The sequence below is a fragment of the Periplaneta americana genome, chromosome 5 (assembly GCF_040183065.1).
Source record: "Periplaneta americana isolate PAMFEO1 chromosome 5, P.americana_PAMFEO1_priV1, whole genome shotgun sequence".
Taxonomy (NCBI): domain Eukaryota; kingdom Metazoa; phylum Arthropoda; class Insecta; order Blattodea; family Blattidae; genus Periplaneta; species Periplaneta americana.
In genome coordinates, this window is record NC_091121.1 from 184,905,890 (window position 1) to 184,926,939 (window position 21,050).

At 34.9% G+C, this 21,050-nt stretch overlaps 1 protein-coding gene across 1 annotated transcript in view; it reads right to left on the minus strand.

Annotated features, from left to right (window-relative positions):
• The window catches only part of LOC138700323 (xanthine dehydrogenase-like), a 129,667-nt gene that overhangs the window by 21,558 nt on the left and 87,059 nt on the right, over nt 1-21,050 (minus strand). The window contains exons 22-24 of the mRNA XM_069826866.1: nt 20,152-20,329; nt 16,231-16,359; nt 11,964-12,091 (exon numbers count right to left, since the gene is read on the minus strand). Of these exons, the coding sequence (XP_069682967.1) occupies nt 11,964-12,091; nt 16,231-16,359; nt 20,152-20,329 (435 nt within the window). The remainder of the gene's footprint in view (nt 1-11,963; nt 12,092-16,230; nt 16,360-20,151; nt 20,330-21,050) is intronic.

Genomic DNA, 21,050 nt, shown 5'->3' on the forward strand with positions numbered 1-21,050 from the left:
TTACTACGCCACACTACTTTTGACCAATAAAACGGTATAGAACGACGTGTTTCTATCAATCATGGCTGCTTATCCTACAATTTTTATCACCTCCCTAGCAGTTGTTTCTTTGTTTGCCAGCATTCTACTTTCAATAATTGTACCTTTTAAAATGATTCATGTTTATTTCATCTTCCTTAATTAAAACTTTTCTATCATTTATCTTGTTTATATTATTTAGGTTGTGTTATAGCTTCTGCTGTATGAGATTATGGATAGTCACGTATCAGAGATTGTTTAAGATAATGATAATTGAAGTAGACTGCAACTGTTTTAATAAAAATAAAACTGAATCAACAAAGCCTTCTTGATTACTAATCGTTTATAGAGTTCAATGAAGATATTATATGTAGCTGGTACAACTGATAACAAGAGAATAGCTCATAACACACTACTGCCATCTGTCGGAATATTTGTAATGATGAGATGGTACAATAATATATTTTCAAATCAGTTAGGAAGTCAATTAATATTTAATTGTATTAGAGTACTTTATTTCTTCTAATCTTTATATACGTTTTTCTAATTGTGTAATAGTCAATTAAATCCCACTCGAATTTTGATATTCTCTAGATAAAACAAAACCTCTACTGAGACTACTATAGATAAAAGAAGTCTAATAATCCATAATACAGGGACATCATTTTATTTTTACTTCAACTTTTATTGTACCTGAGTTTTTGAATGTATTTCACTCCCACCCCTTCTACTAACGAAGTTCCAACTGTCCACACAGAACTAAGGCCTCAGTACTGAGTTAGTGATTATAGTACGTTTCAGAAATATGTTCGCGTTCTCCAGTGACGAAAATTTCCAATGTTGAATCATATTTTCGCACAGGTACTGTCGTCCGTTTGCCTACGTCGCATCCCGATTTCCCCCACCTGCTTCTGCTCGCCCCTCTGTAAAGACTAGTGGCTGGGCTTTCTTAGCTCTTTTCTGAAAACATTAATTTCTGTTAGGAATTAATTGGACGTCTACGTAATATGCAACTGTTTAAAATAACTTAAATAAAAGAGCCTCGTTAAGTAATTAACAATCACGTGATTCCACCCCCCCTTTCTACGATCCTGCGACATAACCACTTGGATGGACAGTAGATAGCATGTCTGAGTAATTTTATCTTTTCGGACTGGGCAGAAGTGAAGATTGAATTTACAGTACGTAAGGTACTCTTTTATAGAGTAGGTACAGAATTATTTTAACATGAGTTACTCGTACGAAGGACGAAACTGGTAATTGGAATTAGGTACAATAGTCTATAGTGCGATAATATGCACAAAAGAACTGAAGCCTGTATCGAAATGAACGGCCACCATTTTCAAAAATGTGTTTAAATATCCATATTATGATTATTTTTCAATTTAACTTCATTCTCTATATTGTACGCTAATGTGCTGTAGACAGTATAATATACACTGCATAATGAATACGTTCGCATGGATAACTCAGTTCGTGAGTAAAAACACTCATTGTTAACACAGTACTGTATTTTGATTAAATAAAAACCTAATGAAAATTATGAAACTCAAAATCGCGATATTTCCTAATTTACGTAAATGGATGAACTACTTTTCTTCCCTCCTATACCTAGTAAAGTGATTTGTTTGTATATTACGTCAGTATCATCGAACTCCAGTCGTGGAAGGGGGTAGCAAACGGTGTTTCCGAGTCTCAGTCATTAATCCAAAGGTATAGACAGGTTAATATTAAAAATGTTAGTAAAAATAAAATGATGTCCCTGTATATTCTGGTACGCAGCAGAATTGAATAAACTTCTTTCCATCGCAAGTTTATCATTACCTGAATGAAGATAATACAGAAGGCCTTCACGATCCAATTCTACTATATCTCCACATTGAATAATAGGCCTATGGTGTTTTATAATGGCGCTCTAAACGAAATTTTATAACAGTAGTAATAACTTTCCCACAGACTAAATATGTGCCCCATTTTCTAACTCCAAAAGTGAATAATCAGGCTTTTCTATAGCACACTACACTAAAACTTCCAACTTGCATTTTTTTAAGTTCTACAATGCGAAAATGTGTGACAGATTAGTTTAGGCTCCTTTAGGCTTTTCGTATGTCTTGCATATACGAATCTGTGACAGGTTAAGTTAGTTTCGTTTAGGTTTCTGAATGCCTTGCAAATAGGAATGTGACGAGTTAGGTTAGGTTAGGCTAGGCTTTTGATATGCCTTGCATATACTCGTACTAAGTGAAGTGAAATACGCATTTCTCTTTCATTTTGAAGTGTTCTACCCCCATATTTCACGTGTTACATAATCACTTTCAGGTTATCTACACTAACCAATTCTTCCCAATTTTTACCTATTTTCTAATATGTTTTCTAGTCAACTGGCGTCCTATATGAATCCTTCACAACCGAAACTACCTTCTCTCTGAAAATTAGACAATTTTTTTTTTCACTTTTTTCGTCAAAAGAAAAAAGCCTTCACTGTCGCGTGCAATAGAAAACTCAGTAGTAATCACTTTCCCATAGAGGATTCAGTTCAGATCCCGAGTGTCATATAATATCACTCATGCTAATCGTAGTGTAACGGACTCACGAAAGCTCTGTTTATACACAACATTGATTTATTATAACCAAAGCTCGGAACTTGGGGACTTGTGTGTCGTGTGCTTGAGTAAGGTTACAGGTACAACGTACACAAAGCTCTCCCTGCAAGTGCTCAGGGACAGTCGTGTGTACTAAGAAAGTGGTCACATCGAATGACAGGAAGACGAACGACGAAACTGTGTCATGTCAAAACCAATGACATTCAGGGAATTATAGGTAAACGGTCTGTTTCAGGAATTAGAAAATATGTGTTATTCGAATGGGTATTATAGAAATTAGAAAATACATTTTTTTTTTATTTTAGGCACAGAATTTCGTGGAGGAATTCGGAGGAGATACATTACTTTCTTCGAATGGTGAGTTTATAATTTGTAAGTTGTGTCACACACGAACAGAGGCTGGAAACGGGCATTCATTGAAAGACATTGCAGTCCCTTAAATTGGTGGAAAATTTGTCCATAGCCACGGATCAAGTATAGAGGGACCTACCTTAGCAGTGACACACAAATTGAAAACTATTTTCGAGAAAATTGTAGGATATACTTATCTTTCTCAGATACGAAATCAGCTAGCAACTGCTGAAAATCGAACAGAAAACAGTGACAGTGAAAACATTCAGTATGTTAAGTTTTCTCCCGTCAATTCACGTGACGTGGAAGTAAGTTTCCTCGTTTCAAATCATATTTAACTAACAGGCGAAGAAGTTATGGGTTCGAAAATCTTGGAATGTACGTAGTCATACACTGTAATAAAATGTACAGGGAGAACAGTAAATTTGATATATTTCTCGTGTTTATTTTTATTATATATATTCTATAAAATTACGTGTTTCAACCTACCATAATACTATCAATATGTTGTTCCAACCACAAACCAATTTTATAATAGACCTGACAGTACTTCCGTGCTGGAAACGGAAGTTTGTTGACATTGAAGTCGGGTCGCTTAGCCACGTGCAAAGACACAAGTCCCCAAGTTCCGAGCTTTGATTATAACCCGTCTGAGGAAACATTGCAGTTTTCAGATGAGGGCGCTCGTGTGTCGTGAATGCGATCCTCTCAGTCTCGATGCGTGGCGAGTCAGCTGGAGAAATATTGGTACAGTCTGACAATAAAAACATCAACAGCTGTTATAATCAAATACAATTACTAATACCACAATTGAATTTACTTTTTCTGTCATATGTACGGTATATACACGTACAGTACCTTATTGCAGAAATAGCTGCATGCCCGACGCAGAGGCTTCAATTTCATCCACATTATCAGTTGAAGTGCCTTCGTCTGTTCTGCTACCTGGCCTATCACAATACATGACATCTTCACCACACTCTTTATCACTACTCATGTGTATTACTATCCTTTCAACTTCCTCTTCCATTAACGCGCAACGATGCCAATATTCGTCCCCCGATATGTTTAACAGACTAGCAGCATTTTATGCAGTCTTCTTTGGTGGTTTTGCATTATCTAACACAACAATGCACTCAGATGGAAGATTTGGTAGGAGACGTTCCTTTAACCATTTATTATAATTTTCGCCGTTCATTTCATCATGATAATCTGCAGAATAAGATTTGGAGTCATACATCAACTCGGCCTCTTCGATGAATTCCATTTCATCACCAGCGTGAACAACAATAGCCCGATGCCCAACACTTTGGTTTACATGCATACGTTGTACTCTATCATGCTGTCAACACTTTTATACGGTATAATGAGTATGAACCCATGTTTCATCTGTATAAACGATTGGCTTCTTTGGCCCCTTTTCGTTTTGTTTTAGCATTCTCAGGTATGCTGCACGACTTGCAACAATGTCCGACAACTCCATTAAGACATATCGTATGTTTTTGCATTTCTTAAATTTGTATCCCATGGATTTCAGCAGTCTCCAGAATGTATCTTTTCCTTAATAACATTCATAAGCTTGCTTAGGGTCGGAATTTCTTTATCTCTGCTCATAAAACTCTAAAAAAGTTCTGCGGATGACATATTTTTCAAAGTCATCGAGTACAATTTTCTTTGAATTTGGGCGGCTTACCAGAAGTTGTAAATTGTCCTCTAATGCGCTTTGGTCCCTCACCTCCTTAGCTACAATATGTTTTGTTCTTTCACTCTTCCCCACCGCCGTTGCTGTTCTTTTCACAGCGTTCGTTAATGGAATGATAAGATCTTTCTTTTTCTCTCCTTTACAAAATTTTAGCACATTGTATATAATCTTCTACTTCGCGTGACGTGTGTCTTGGATTTTCCATTCGCTCTTGTGTACACACACACTTCCGATACCGACTAGCAAACTGAACGAACTGAACTGAGGCATTTCTTTACTGAAGGGCTGTGCATAGTACGTCAGAACAGGGTGACGTAATGCAGTATCGATCGCATGTTTACGTCCAAGTTTACTCTACCTGCCGTCTGCAATGATTCTTCAGACGGGTTATACGTATTTTAGTTCGATTTTTGTATGTTGCAACCATAGGTGGTGTTATGGAGGGCATGGGGGGGACTGCCCCTCCCTTAACTTATCTGAACTCTCATTTTTGCTATTAACGTTAGAAAATATTGAATTCAAAAGATATTTTTTGCTTTTGTTCATGATTAAGTTTCTGTGCTTAAATTGATGAATTAATGTCTTCAGATCATGTGTGTGGACTATAATATTTATTTTAAACTAGCCGTACCCGTGCGCTCCGCTGCACCTGTTAGAAAATAAATATAAAGTAATTACATAATTAAAATAGGACATTTGATCCAGGGAACATTCGTGTTTGATATAAGGATAAATCGTTTATTATGTTACTTAATTTAAATTGTATTTGCATAATTAAAATGCGATCATTTTGATCCAGAGACACTCATTCGGTCATAAAAATTATTTTAGGAAATACAGGAAACGAATGTACAGAATAGCCCATCAAGTTTTCTGTGCATAAGAAGCTATTTTAATCTTACCTGTCCTCGATTCACTCACAAGTTACTGTAATAACATTATAGCATTATGTCCATCTAGAGAAACTACACTTTACAATGGTAAATTAATAATTAATTATACAAATCGGTTAATTTAGCTTCTGATATCACTTCATACGAACACAGAAACATTATCTGTAGGCTATCTTTCATAGCTTGCGATTGTTGCTGTCCAAGGCCCCTTATAGACGAAGTCATTTGTTTTTTAATTCATTACACGGCCTTAAGATGGCAGTTATTTTAATTTTAAAACTCATTTATCTCATTAAATATCAGTTCTATCAAAATTTTTCAATGAATAAGACTTATCGGAAATTATTTTTAAAGAAACTTTTGTTATGTAACATTTTTCACAAAAATCAATAATAAGCGAGATATTTCGATTTATTTAATTCAGGCCCCCTTATAACGCCCCCTTTTAAATAATGTATTTTGAATGCCATATAGCCTAAAATTTAAGTTACAACGAACTTAATTTATATTCCAATTTTCATCGAAATCCGTTCAGCCATTATCGCGTGAAAAGGTAACAAATATACATACATACAGACAGACAGACAGACATACAAACAAAAATTTCAAAAAAGCGATTTTCGGTTTCAGGGTGGTTAATTGTATATGTTAGGACCAATTATTTTTGGAAAATCGGAAATTACCAGAAAAATTTCGGCTACAGATTTATTATTAGCAGGGAAAGGATTTATATGTAAATACATATTTACTTATAAAGCTAATATAATTTATATTTTGCATTATCTTTATGTTTCACAATGTGTAGGGTTGAAAAATCCTACTTTTATTTTCCATATTTTTCCATATTTTAGAGTTTAGTACATATTTTCGTTAATTTCCATATATTTTCCATATTTCATATAAAACAGTCCATATTATATTAGGTTTAACAATAAAACAAAACAAAATTCCATTAACTTTTAAAAATACATTTCAACAATAGAGATTTAAACACATGTTCAGTAATCCCTTTAACATCAGAGTTATTTGAAAATTAGCAGTCCTATCAACAATGGGAAAGTAAGTTACAAAACTGTATTAATTTAATTTAAAATTTTTAACAGACTTCAGTTGTGCAGCTCAACAGTTAAATGCCAGTCAGAGTACACATAGGTTCAGTTTTGTAAATCATACTATAAAGACGGTAAATATGCCAAAAGTACGTCATTCAGTCAATTTAAAATCAAAACTAACAAGTTACATTTCAGAATTTAAAGAAGATGGTTTATCAACTGACAATAAAATATTATTTTGTAATTTGTGTCAGTGTGCAGTATCATCTACACAAAAGTTCCTGGTGCAACAACACATTACAACTAGTAAACATCAGGCCAACAAACAACTAAATTCCAAGCAGAGACAATTGTTTTTAACACAACCAACAACATCGAATGTAAGATCTGAGTTTAACATCGACCTGTGCCGTTCTCTCATCTCTGCTGATATTCCTCTCTACAAACTAAAGAATAAGGTCTTCAGGGAATTCCTTGAAAAATATACTCAACATACAATCCCGGATGAGTCAACACTTAGGAAGACGTATGCTCCATCCATCTACGATGAGACAATACAGAAGATAAGAGATGAAATTAAAGATAGTTCAATTTGGGTTTCCATTGATGAGACTCCCGACAAAGAAGGTAGACTTGTTGGTAATGTAGTTATCGGTTTGTTAAGTGAACAATATTCTGAACGAATTCTTTTACATTGTGATGTTCTAGAAAAGTGCAATAACAAAACTATAGTTAAACTGTTCAACGAAGCTATGGGTATCCTGTGGCCAAAGGGTATTATGTACGATAATGTGTTATTCTTTATTAGCGATGCTGCCCCTTATATGGTCAAAGCTGGACAAGCATTATCTGTTGTATATCCTAAATTGACTCATTTTACTTGTGTGGCGCATGCATTTCATCGTGTGGCAGAAGTGGTCAGAGACAATTTCCCTAAAGTAGATTTGTTGATTTCATCAGTGAAAAAAGTATTTCTCAAAGCTCCCAGTAGAGTTAACGTGTTGAAAGAAATGTACCCTGAAATTCCATTGCCACCAAAGCCAATTTTAACTAGATGGGGTACATGGCTAGAAGCAGTTGAATATTATGCCGAACATATAGACTCTATTAACAATGTTCTCCTTGCATTGGACTCTGAAGATGCAGTCTCAATTGATACTGCGAAAACAGTTACCTGTGACATAAGTGTGAAGAATGACTTAGCTCACATTCAGCATACATTTTCATGCATCATAAAAACGCTCAAAAGTCTCCAAAATAGGCACCTTTCACTATCTGAAAGTTTTGAAATTATAAATAGTACTGTGGAACAACTGAATCGTGGTAGAGGTAAAGTTGCAGATGCAGTAAGAGCTAAGGTGGACACTGTACTTTCAAAAAACCCTGGATATGAAGAACTACAAAAGGTTGTTGCTGTGATGAGTGGTGAATCAACAGTGAAGATTAACTTGGACTTATCCCCAGCAGACATTGTGAAATTGAATTATGTACCAGTTACTTCTTGTGACGTCGAACGCTCTTTTAGTCAGTATAAATCTATCCTCAGAGACAATAGAAGAAGATTCACTTTTCAGCACTTGAAAGAAATGTTTGTAACCTATTGTTATGGTAACAGACAATAAAAATTGTGTTTTGTTGAAACTACATTGGAAGATAAGGTACGTCCATTATATTTTTTGTTTAGTTTGATTAAAATGTACCAATATTTAACGTACATAGTCATTTTTTTATAATTTTAAGTCCATATTTAATTCCATATTTTGGTAAAAATCCATATTTAATTCCATATTTTGGTAAAAATAACTACATATATATTTACATATTTCATATATTTTTAGTCCATATAAATCCGTTCCCTGATTATTAGTATAGATTTCTGAATGTATAAACATTTCTATACCCCATTTGAGGAATGGAAGCACTGTAATGCTTCTTTTGTAACAGTCTGTACTCATGTGTTAGAAGTCTGCATATGTTCAGGCCGCCACATGGAGAAATATGAATATGCACAACAATGCAGAAAAAAGAAAGTGATCCCGATATAATGTGTAAACTTACAGACGAGATTAAATAAAATAATTAGAGTTTACATTTCATAATGATATTTTCAGGAAGGTAAACTTCATATAAGAGAGTTTCTATTAGCACTGTTACGTAATTTTATGTTGTTGTTGTTGTTGATGTTGTTGTTGTTTTCTAATGCCAGGCGTTTGACAATAAAGTCATTTGACCTCTTGCACTCCAATAGTTTTCAAAGATATTATCATGGTCAGCCAATGAAGCACAGATTTTGAGCTGTTCCGAATCCATTTCTTGGTTTGAGTTGCACAATGGGCAGTTAGGGGACTGATATATTCCAATTCTATGCAGGTGTTTGGCCAAACAATCATGACCTGTTGCCAATCTAAATGCAGCTACAGACGATTTTCGTGGTAAATCGGGAATTAACTGTGGATTATGATGCAGAGAGTTCCATTTTTCCCTTGGGATTGTGTTATCAAATTTTGTTTGTTGAAGTCTAAGTATGTAGATTTAATAAATCTCTTCACAGAGTAATACGTAGATATAGTAACAGGTCTGTAAGTAGCAGTGCTGCCCTTCTTTGCTAAAGCATCCGCATTCTCGTTTCCCAGGATTCCACAGTGGGATGGTATCCATTGGAATACAATTCTTTTATTGAGTGATATTAATTGTGAGAGCATTTTAGTTATTTCTACTGTTTGAGATGAAGGTGTGTGTTTGGAGACTATTGATATATAACGTAGTTTTATTGATGTATGCATGTGTTTGTGTACGAGAGAGAAAAAGAGGGCGATTGTTTTAAGTCATGATCTATTATAATTTGTAGTAGACCTACAGTTCAAGCCCTATACAACTCGGTCCGAAACATCGCTGATATGTATGTAATACTGTAAGAAACATGCCCCTCCCCCCGAAAATACCTTTATTAAATGATCATATTCCGATATACTGTACCATGGTTAAGCTATAACGGGAGGAGGAGGCAAATGATGTCCCCCATAACCTCGTTATATGGGTATTCTATGGTTTTGCTTTGTCCCCCCCCCCAAGAAAACGGTTATCTCTCAGTCTATGGTTGCAACTTGTCTATCACCGACTTTATCAAGACAAGATAGTTGAGAACGCCTCTAGAGATTCGGCAAGCTTCAGAATTCTGTATACGAGTGTGCAATTCCACACGAATGCCCATCTCTGGTTTATAGACTGCCACAACTAAAACAAACAGATCTGTGACTGCGCTATTTGTTGGTTTTGAGAGTAATCAAACAGCATATACTGCTGCTGTGATCTCTACAGTCGGCGTCTGTATTGCTTCATTTGTTTTACGGAACCAAGAACTGAAGCAGCAGAGAAGCAGCTGTATAAAGGAAATAGATGTGGACCAAGTTTCAAGCAGGTTGCTAACAATGAAATAGTTGCGATATAAGCTATAATAAAGTAACGACAAGTATCAGCCAACTGAATTAGCATGCATAATCGTCACGCCGCTTCTAAGATACAATTAAACACGCTTTTCTCATATATCTATGCCGTAGGGTTCCAAATTACATAGACAAAAATGTTCGCGGCAACATAAAAGCGAATTTTTTTCGCACTAAGAAGAACGATGGTATTAATGCATGGCATCTTTGAGATAGTATTAAAAAAAATGTAATACAATTTTGATCGTTTTTGCTTGCTTCCTTTTAGAGATAAAAATTGTTTTATGTGTAACATTTCTCAGCGTGTTTTGGCAAAAGCCATTAACTTAATTTCCAATATTTCTCTCAATTTAAGAGAAGAGTGTATTATGATAATAAATTAATGAAATAATTCTAGTTTTGTCCTTTAAAGTGCAGAAATGTTATCTGAAAAATGTAAATTTTTAAAAATCCTTTGCAGAACGAAAAGTTGCATTTGTTCTGATCAAATTTCTGCAAATTTAAAGGGCAAAACTAAAATTATTTCAATAATGTATTATCATAATTAGGACTAGGATTTTGATGACCTATAAATCATGAAAAAATGTCTTAAAAACAATGCATTTATAACCTAAAAATCTTTCAAAAATGCCCTTAAAATGCCCTAAAAATTGGTCTTACATAATTGGCTTAGTAGGAAAAGAGGTTTTGTACTACTTAGTGTAATATGTAGACTAGTAATTAAATTAAATTCTAGTACCAACATTCAAGTTTATTTAATTTTACTTAATTTTTCTAATTAATTATTTTACCTGATGTAGTTCCACCACAAGGCCACTCTTATCCGGAATTAGCAGGTATAGAGGAGTCTATATTGAAGGGGTGGTTGGACTGATCCATTACATGGGATGTACTACGTTAAAATGATAATATTTGTGTAGAAAAACGATTAAAATGTTAAACAAAATAATGGGTAGTAATGGACAAAATATGTAGAGAAAATATAAAAGGAAATGAACATTATTTTACATTAATAATGGGGATTTATGGCCAAAATTAAATGAAAATGCCTAAAAAAATGACCGAATAAAACAAAAAACGCTCTTATGAGTTGAAACAGGCAAAAAATGCACAAAAATGCCCTAACAAATGTGTTTTAAAACACTCAGTTTATCACTTAACATATAAATATTAAAGCAGCTATGTTTCTGGCTTACTGGAAAAAAGATGCAATTTCATCAAAATCCTAGCCCTAATCATGACACACTGCTCTCTTAAATTGACTGAGCATACTGGGAATTAAATCAATGGCTTTCCCAAAACACGTTAGGAAATATTTCATTCATATAAAACAATTTTCATCTCCAAAAGGAAGCAAAAACGAGCAAAATTGCATTAAACTTTTTTGTTTGAAGTATCTCAAAGAATAACCCCTTGAAATCAGTGACATTACTTTCGGTCCAGCTTGTATACGCAGAATTTTTCCACCACGTCAGCAAGTTTACAAACATCTAGTTAGTATGTCTAAAACTGGATGGCTTCAATTTCACACCTGAAATCCATATACATTTTGTTTGATAAGTAAAATTATAAACCAATAAGTTCCAGGATTATGCTTCAGTAAACGACCAAGACACGCTTATTCGCTGAGCTGCGAAATTGGGGTGGATATTAAAACACACCATCTGATTTTGCCATTTAAAAGTAGGCAAAGTTATAATATTTTCTTTATTTCGATAGTCATTTTTTTAATATTTATTATTTATTTATATATATTTATATCTAAATAAGATTTTTTTTGCGTCTTCTGAAAAACATTCTATGTTGCACTTACGTCGTTGTTCCTCCTTAATAATTACTTCCTTGTTTATTGTTACATTGAATTTTAAACACAAAATTTAAGATGTCCGATGTGCTCTTACTTGTAGAATCCTGTGGCTGAAAGGTTGACCCTCGCACGATATGCCTCAGCTACCCAGTCGGACCAATGTCCTTTCGGATTGGCCTCTTTGAATGGTTTCAGTCTCTCAACGATCTTTTCACACGCATTCTGAAAAATGAGCGAAAGGGAAATGGTTACAGTGAACATTTACAGTGTCTGTTGATTTCTTTGCGTTTCATGTAATTACAAAATAGTAAAGATTGTACATTCTGTAACTCAATCTTTATTCAAGTCATTAGTAGACTTCGTGGAATTGCCACGAGAGTCGTAAGGTTTACTACGCACGAGGTATAGACTGTATGAGAAGGGGACGTGCAACGGATGGAGTATGCCTCTGATGTAAACACCGACCAGTATCACAGTCTAATAGATACAGTCACGCAACTCATACGTATAAAATATGCCAACATTTGACAGTTAGCGCGACAGTAGCCCTCTAGCGGCAGGCAAGTTAAAAGTGTGCACACGACATATGATAACACATCAGAAAACGGGTTTTGCGTAATTTATTTTATATCTTTATGCTATACAATAAGTGTATATGGTTCTTACTAATTCTACTTTAGAATCCTAGAAGAATTTCACACGCAGTTAATCTACAAGTTTCAGAAGCTGGCAATAAACGTAATTCTTTCTGCTCCTTACAACTGAATCATGGCCCTGATCACATGTCATGGTTTGAAATAATATAATTGTTTGTACGTGAACGGTTAATTCAATTCATTCCTAAATATATTTATAAACCATTGGAACTCTGTATTTCCTGTGAGAAGAGTCAAAATTGTAGGGCATATCTCGTAGGGTACATCGCGTGGTGAACTCCTCTCCCTATTTCCTGAGAAATTAACTATTTTCCATACCGCAAATTGGGGTAAACTCGGCCGCTGAGGTAAACTTAAAAATAAAAAATGGGAAGATTTAAACCTTAATTTGACAGACATTGATTTATGAAGTTCATTATTTTTCAATTTTTTATTATTATTTTGAGTCGCTAATAGTGCTGATATTATGGTTTAAATTTTTATGGAAAGTTTACTGCATTTTACATTACATTTCCAGTTCTCACACATAAGATTAATTTTAACTTACCCTACCTATATAATACGTAATTTACATGCATTTACAGTTATTATGACGTAGGTGAGAACAAATGAATACACAACTTTGTTGAAAAAATTGTAACTTCAATTAACTCAGAAAATGTAGGCCTAATTTTATTTTCAGAGCAGAAGTGGTGTAAGTCAAAAATGGGTAATGAGGATTAAAGTAAACATTCTGTAAAATACAGCGCAAAGTAGCAGTTAATATTGAATTTATTTAAACTATTAGTAGTCAGTGAATAGCACGAAGGATATATTAATTGCTACTTTGCGCTGTATTTTACAGAATTTTTACTTTAAACCTCATTACCTAATTTTGACTTACACCACTTCTGCTCTGAACGGCTCAAATAATCACTGGGAATGTAAAATCAACACCAATAACAGTCATGCAAATTATTACACAAAAGATTGCTTTTTATATTAAATTTTAAAAGGCTCTTTTATTTCTTGAGAACTTAATACGTCTGTCACATGAATCTACACCAACACATCAGAAATTTATCGACACAGTCTGGATTTATTCAAGAAGTGAATATTTTGCAAAAGAATTATAATACGCCATGAATTCTTGAAAAAATTAACACCATAATCCCAACTTGAATGCAATATAACATTCAACTTTTGAAAAATATAAAGAAAAAAAACACGAATACAAAAATTATGGAATTACTTGCATTAAAAACTGTAGATATTGTTATTCATCATCTTTTACAATATTCACCTCGCGTCAATGGAATTCTTTGTCACAAGTATTAGGGGCTGCAAGACAACAAACACCTTTAAGAACAGCTTAAAAGATAACCTTATTAGCATTTCACTCCAATCATACTGATTTAAACTATCACTGACTACATTGTTACTTTTTTCTTTAGACATCATCCTGATTGCGCTGTATTTTAATTGTCTCGTAATAATCTCTTTCTATTATCTAATATCATTTGAAATATATTAACATTCTATGTATTTTAGTTTAATTCTGCTACACAGTTTATTTCAGTGTTTAATTAATAGTTCATAGTATTTTGTTGTTTAATTTGTAAATAACTTTTGTATACATGTAACTCTCATCTAAATCAAATTGTTGGATTCTTTGTAAGTTCATGCATATGTATATACACTTTTTGCTGGTTGAGTGGAAGAGAAGGCCTTACGGCCTTAACTCTGCCAGCTAAAATAAATCATTATTATTATTATAGATACATTATCCAAAATCGGAATGGTTACACATTTACACATGATCTCTGCAAAACAATAATATACTCTAACAGGTATTTACTTTGTTTTTATTTAAACTCTCCTTCCTGACATACAAATAGGTAACTGATAAGTAATAATAATGTTTTATAGAACACAATACGTAGGCTTCCTACAGCGTGGATTATAGGATATGACTGAGTTATGATTTTCTATTGGTCTTTAGGGAATCTGAAGAACGACAAATTCGGAGATTTAAACTTGTTGTTACTGCAATTTTCGTCATTGCACACATTGCCTTTATTCCGACGCATGATTAAAACATTATAACATTTCGCATATCTTTAAAGCACGTGCAGACTATATCAACCCTATGACCAGTGCCTTGCCTGCCGCTTGAGCGCTAGTGTCGTGAATGTTGGCAAAAATAGTGTTGAAGTTGCGCGACTGTATATATTAGACTGTGGCAGTATACTGCGGTTACAATAAAACCTGTATCCTACATTCAAGAAATATAATGAATGATCATTAAAGTAGGAAATGTCTAAACATGTAAATACACAATTATTTTATAGTGAGATATATTAACTCTTAAAATTTAATGTAAGATACTCACATCATCCTTGAATATGTGCATTGCAGTGAAGAGTTACGTACATTTTGAGCGACTGCAAAGTAACCTCCTCCGATGGTCACTTAAACAGTTTTTTATTTTGGGAAAATGTACGTTCAACATCACACGATGTAATACGTGCATTTCTTAAGAAGGGGAAGTCACTACTTTTTAGTACACCAACTTCAGGTGTCTTGTCGTGATCTGATAGTACATCATTTATAATACTAAGTTGTGAATAGGCAGAATTTTTAGCAATAATGTTTCTCAACTTACATTTCACTTTTTCTGAAAGTAGTGAATTGTTGTTTTGGATAACGGTTTGTGATACTTTATACACTATATTAAGGGCTTCTGAGAGTTGTAGTTTAGACGATTCTAACAGGATGATGCTTTTGGACACGATTTTAAAATTAGAATCAATGAACAGAACATCTTCCAATAGCTGTTCAGAAGGCAATGATTTTACAGCTGCAACAGCGCAACTGTCTGTGCTATCCAATGCATCAATTACATCCATTATTTTGCCGTAATATTCTGCATAATAATTAACAGCATCCAACCACGTTTTCCAACAGGTTAAGACTGGCTGCGGGGGTAAGGGTATTCCAGGGGCAATTGTTTGGAATAGCAACACTCTCATTGTAGTATGTTTGATTGAATTCTTGTCGGCACTGAACAAATGTTAAGCTTTGACTATTCCAACCACAGTAATGCAAAAACAAGTGCTTACATAGGCATACATTAGCTGTAGCTGCTCTATCTATTTGGACCGGTCACATCTCTTAACATGAACTGCTTACGAGTATACTACGAGACCGGGCGGTCGCTCACCTCTTCTTTACTACCGTACATCGACTACCTGATTGTATGCTGCGTGTGGCAATTCAACGAAGTCTAGTCATTATCTTTGAATAAATTGAAAATGAATTATTTTAGAAAGGATTAAGTTTACAGTAATATTAAGTAATGTGTGTTACAAATGTACAGCAATTTGATCAGAAACGTATCTGATGAGACGTTTTTGTTTACATTCTCCTCTCGTAAGTCTTGCGGAGTGGATGATTACTCATCTCCACTGCGGAACAGTGACCCCAAGGGGCGTTACAGTGTTGCAACATGTTGCATTTCGTATTCTCAAAACTATCAACTACGTATCAAAAAACTTATTTGACGAAAGTTGTTCGCATTGACTTGATCTATTACTTCTGAATTAATATAATTGCTTCCCTTCTACCCTGTATACTGTAAAATGAAAATCATACCATGCAAATTATTAATTTCACGAAGAAAATTGCAAAGTCTTAAAGAAAGAAAACTTATCACAGAAATCTTACCAGAACAGCCATTCCATTTAGATCTGAGCCGACGCTAGCAGATGTAGGTGTGGTGTTTGGTACTTTGTCGGTTGCAATTTCTGTGGTGTGGATGTACTCGTCTGAAATCCCAAGAGCTCTCGACGCAACCTGCAACATGATCATAGTTCCAAATGAACACAATTTTCAGAAAAAAATAATTTGGCCCCTAAATGTTGTCTTTTAATCTACAGGGTGATCCACGAAAATTCACAGTCCTTCATGGAGCTCATTTCCAAAAACATTCTGAGCAAAAAATGTCGTATAAACATGGTCCTATTCTCAATATTTACAGAGTTACGTTTCGTTATTGGAACGCATTGTTGTCAGCGCGTGATCTTGGTCAGCGTGCAGTCAGCAGCCAGCGCGAGCGCTACGGAAATCAAAGATAGCCGTATGCAGTTACGTAGAGCGACGAGTGCCGTTCACAAGCGTGCGGCCAAGTGTACTCAAGCGGACGGCGACATTTTTAAAAATGTGTTGTAAGACTGTAAATTAGGATGCAAAATTGAACTGCAAATAATTAAGTCGGTGGAAGTGGTGTGATTTGTAATAATTGTTGTGATAAGTGCGTAAGAATAATGTAATTTTCTAGTTAAAAATAGAAAAAGATGTCTGTACGAAGCAACTAAGGAGTTCACAGCACATTTTTAGCTTTATAATACTTGCCAATTAAAGAAATGATACTTGTGAATGGTTCATTCTCTATTTGTATTATTCTTTTACCTTCAAACTAAAGAAAAAATGTATTTTACAAACAACTTTAAATTAGTGTGACTCTGAAAATGTTGAGAATAGGAACTATGTTTATATGACTTTTTTTGCTCAGAATGTCTTCAGAAATAAGCTCCGTAAAGGACGGTAAATCCTCGTGAATCATCCTGTATATAAATTATCCGTTCGATTCTGATTTTTACTCTTATCAATAGAGAAACTGATAAGGGATTATTTATCCCTTTACAATTGATCAATAAAATGGGCGTTTTTCTTGCAAATTAGTAAAAAGATTAACACATCTTTATTTCTTGCCATTATTAAGATTGGTAACCTTACTGGAATGACTAAGGGACGGAATTCGGCTGCCGCCGGCACGCAGCTGTTGACAAATTACGCAGATTTTCAGCCAAATTTTCTAATTTAATAATACCTACACTTAATTACAAACCGCATAATACGTAGTTTTTAAATTTATTTTAATGTATTTTATAGTCACTTAAATCTGCGCAGTAATATATACAGAGTGATTCAATGACTATGTTACAAACTTTTAGAGATGACGGAGGAGACAATTATGAACAACTTTCATACCGGAACCTGTCCGGAAACGTTCCATTTGCTAGTTACAAGCCTAGATAATGTTAGTCTGTGTAACTAGCTAGAATCGAACTCAAGGCTATCCTTTTGAAGTTTGGTTGCAGACGACCTATTCTTGCAAACGTTGGTGATTTCTCATAAACATAGGATAAGCTTGTTGGCGTTGTAAATGATATTTTGACTCCTTAAACCTTGCAACTTTCCTTGTATTTCCTTTTGCTCTTCCATAAATGAAATGCATATCATCAAGCAAGATAACGGTTCCGGACATGGGTTTCTATATGGAAGTTGTTCAGAATTGTCTCATCTATCATCCCTAAAGTTTATAACATAGTAACTGAGTCACTCTGTATGGATGTAGATTCGAATTCCGCTTGTGATGAATAAGAGTTTTTTTTTCAGAGATTTCCACTAAGTGTAAGCCAAGAGTGAAATAATCCGTAATGAGGTAAAACGTCGGTGACATCTTTCGAAATACTATCTCGCTATCACCATTTTCACCAACGCTAGATAGAACAAATGACAAAAAAGTAAGTACTACTAAGAATGAGGATGTTGGTTGTCAAAGTAGTTAGTAAAGTACCTGCGGTTCAATGGAAATGAAAACAATAATACTTCGAGTAGATTATTTTCTTACCACGAAGCGGCAACCTGACTGTCGACCAATGCGCTTCCACACTTCCGGTAAAGAGAGAGCGTGCTATCGGTGGTCCGACAATTCCCAAACCAATAATGTAAAATCTTAATTACGAGTATAAACAATTAACGGCGTCGTCAGACGTAAACGAGTACAGATGTAAATTAAGAAAGGCGATGCTGAAATTCTGCCATCTTGTTCTAAACGTTTGTGGCATTTCTTTTAGACATGCGCATCACTTGTTGCAATTGCCTTTGAGACATGGAAGATATCGGGGGTCTTTTTCAGGCCTGGGGCCTGACAGCACGAAGCTACTATTTATCGAATAGCCGGGCGGCACCAGGCCACTTTTCTGATTTTCATAGTATCGTCAAATTTTGCATTTATAAAGAGTCCTTATCATAGAAGCTACGACATGATAAAAGTTTAACGGAGCGGGAAATATCGCAATAGAGTCTTGCGTTAAAGGTATACGGGCACCGATCCCTTACGATTTTTTCCGAAATTTTACGAACGTGAACATACGTCATCAACAGAGACCGGAACTTTGGCAGAATGCCTTTTTGAATGTGTTAAATCTATCTTCATTTTGAAAATAAATCTGTATACGAATTATACCTTTGAGATTGAAACGTCACAGTTTTATGTTGCCCTTTTCTGCCTTTTTAAATGTAAATGCCTAATTTACAAAATAAATGTTTGTTTGCATTTATTTGATAATTTATCTATTATTTATTAATTTATTATTAAAATTGCCTACAGGTATATTTTAATTTATTTCTATAACCGCTACAATGAAAGTGACTTCACCGAATGTATATTATTGTCTTTCAGTCAGTTCATATTCTCTTTGCAACAATGAGTGCTGCCGTGCAAAAATGTATTAGAGTAAGCGTTTTAATTATCGCTTGTGTTTATTTGACAAGGCAACAATGAGTGCAGGTCTAACGGTATTTTTAACGGTTATTTTTCTTTCAGTTTTCATTGCGACGTTGTTGTAGCTAGCTAAATATTCCATATCGCAACATACCAGTACAACTATAGTCCCGTCGCTCTAATTTCCGGCAGCCATCGCGTTGCAGGTCGGCTTCATTTAAACGTGTGCGTCTTGTGATTCGCTGATTCATTTCTTAAGGCTCGATAAATACTTAATATAATCGCCCGCCATTTTAGGTCTTATGTTGGCGTTCGCAGAAAGCACACGAAGACGTTACTTGCCGCTCAATTATTTGCTGAATTACATTGCGTTTGATTTATTATCATAGGAGCTACGACATGATAATGTTTAACGGTGTGGCAAATAGATCCCTCGTATGGTAGCTCGGCAACGTAAGAACAAAAATGGCGAACGATACTACCTACCTAGACTTTATAGAGCCTTCACTTTCTACGACGTAAGCAAAGAGGCGGAGTCACGCCGGAAATAACAGCGTCGGGACTACAAACACAAAAATGCACTTTCCAAGGCTACTGGGAAGAAGATTTCTTTGCTTCCAACAGTAATTGCAACATCGAGTCGAAAATCTCAATTTGCATTCGACTTATGTAAAGCTTTTTTTTTTTTTTCTGCCGAAATCCCTTTGTGGAAAGTGCAATGTTGTGGGTCTAGTGCTAGATTTTTGTAATTGTCTTTTATTGCGTATTTTAGCTACTTATAATGCCATTTTGCCTGCCTATTTTAATGATTCATAATGCCTAAACTTCCGGCCTCTGGTCATCAAACAGCCTACGTCACTACTGACGTGAACATAGCGTTAGCCGTTTAGCGGGGACGAGGGTGCGTAAACTCTCTAATTTAAGGGTGAACGGTATTAGTGACAGGAAACCTCACGGCTGCTTTGATCAAACAACTCGACCGTATAGGAAGAAAATCAGACACTAGTGAATTTGATGAAAAGCTGAGTTGAGTCTGGGAAAGCATGACAAGAGACGTAATTGCGCCTGATTCTTACCTGTATCATCTTGGTGTGTAAGCCTTGTCCACTTTCACATCCCCCGTGTGTGAGAAGAACTGATCCGTCCCCGTACACCAAGACGAGAGCCCCGGCTTGGTTCAGGAAAACTAGAGTGTAACCCACTCCGTATGCAGTAGGAACAGCGGCTATTCCTCGCTTCTTCCATCTGTTATGTCTGGAAGAGTTTTAAAAATCCTTACATTGTATCAGGATAGTATTTCTGATCACAATATAATTTTATTGTAAATTTCATATGTATATACAAGCCTGTAGTACTTAATTTATAATTAAACATAATAAACATTTCAACTTACAAGTTTTCAAATTCTGTTGCACCTATAGTTTTCTAGATAAAATTGAAAACTTGTATTTAAATTGTAATATAATTAAGTTACAAAGAACATAAATATTTCAAACATTTTACAGTTTTGGGAAATTTGAAGTCGATATAATGAAAATCTAAATCTTACAGTTTAATTTCAGGATTTAGAACATGTTTTTTTTAACATTATTTTCTATAAAAGAACATTTAATTAGACATTGTTATATAAACTGCAAAAAGATGTAAACTACTTAGCCATTATGAAAACCATTTCCAGAGTGCACCACATGGAGGCGATATTACCTTTATATTCTCTACAACCAGGGCAACAATACGAGGGTGGATCGGAAAGAAACGCACAATATTTTTTTTTCGTGACAAATGCCGTAACATTAATGATGACGATGTCAAACTTCTTCGTGACAATGCTCGCCCCCATCTTGCGGCTTCTGTTCGTGAGAAAATCAACACATTTGGTTGAGAGGTGCTCCAGCATCCACCATACAGTCCAGATCTTGCACCATCGGACTTTCATCTGTTTCGTCCCATGAAGAAATTCCTGACAGGCCATCGC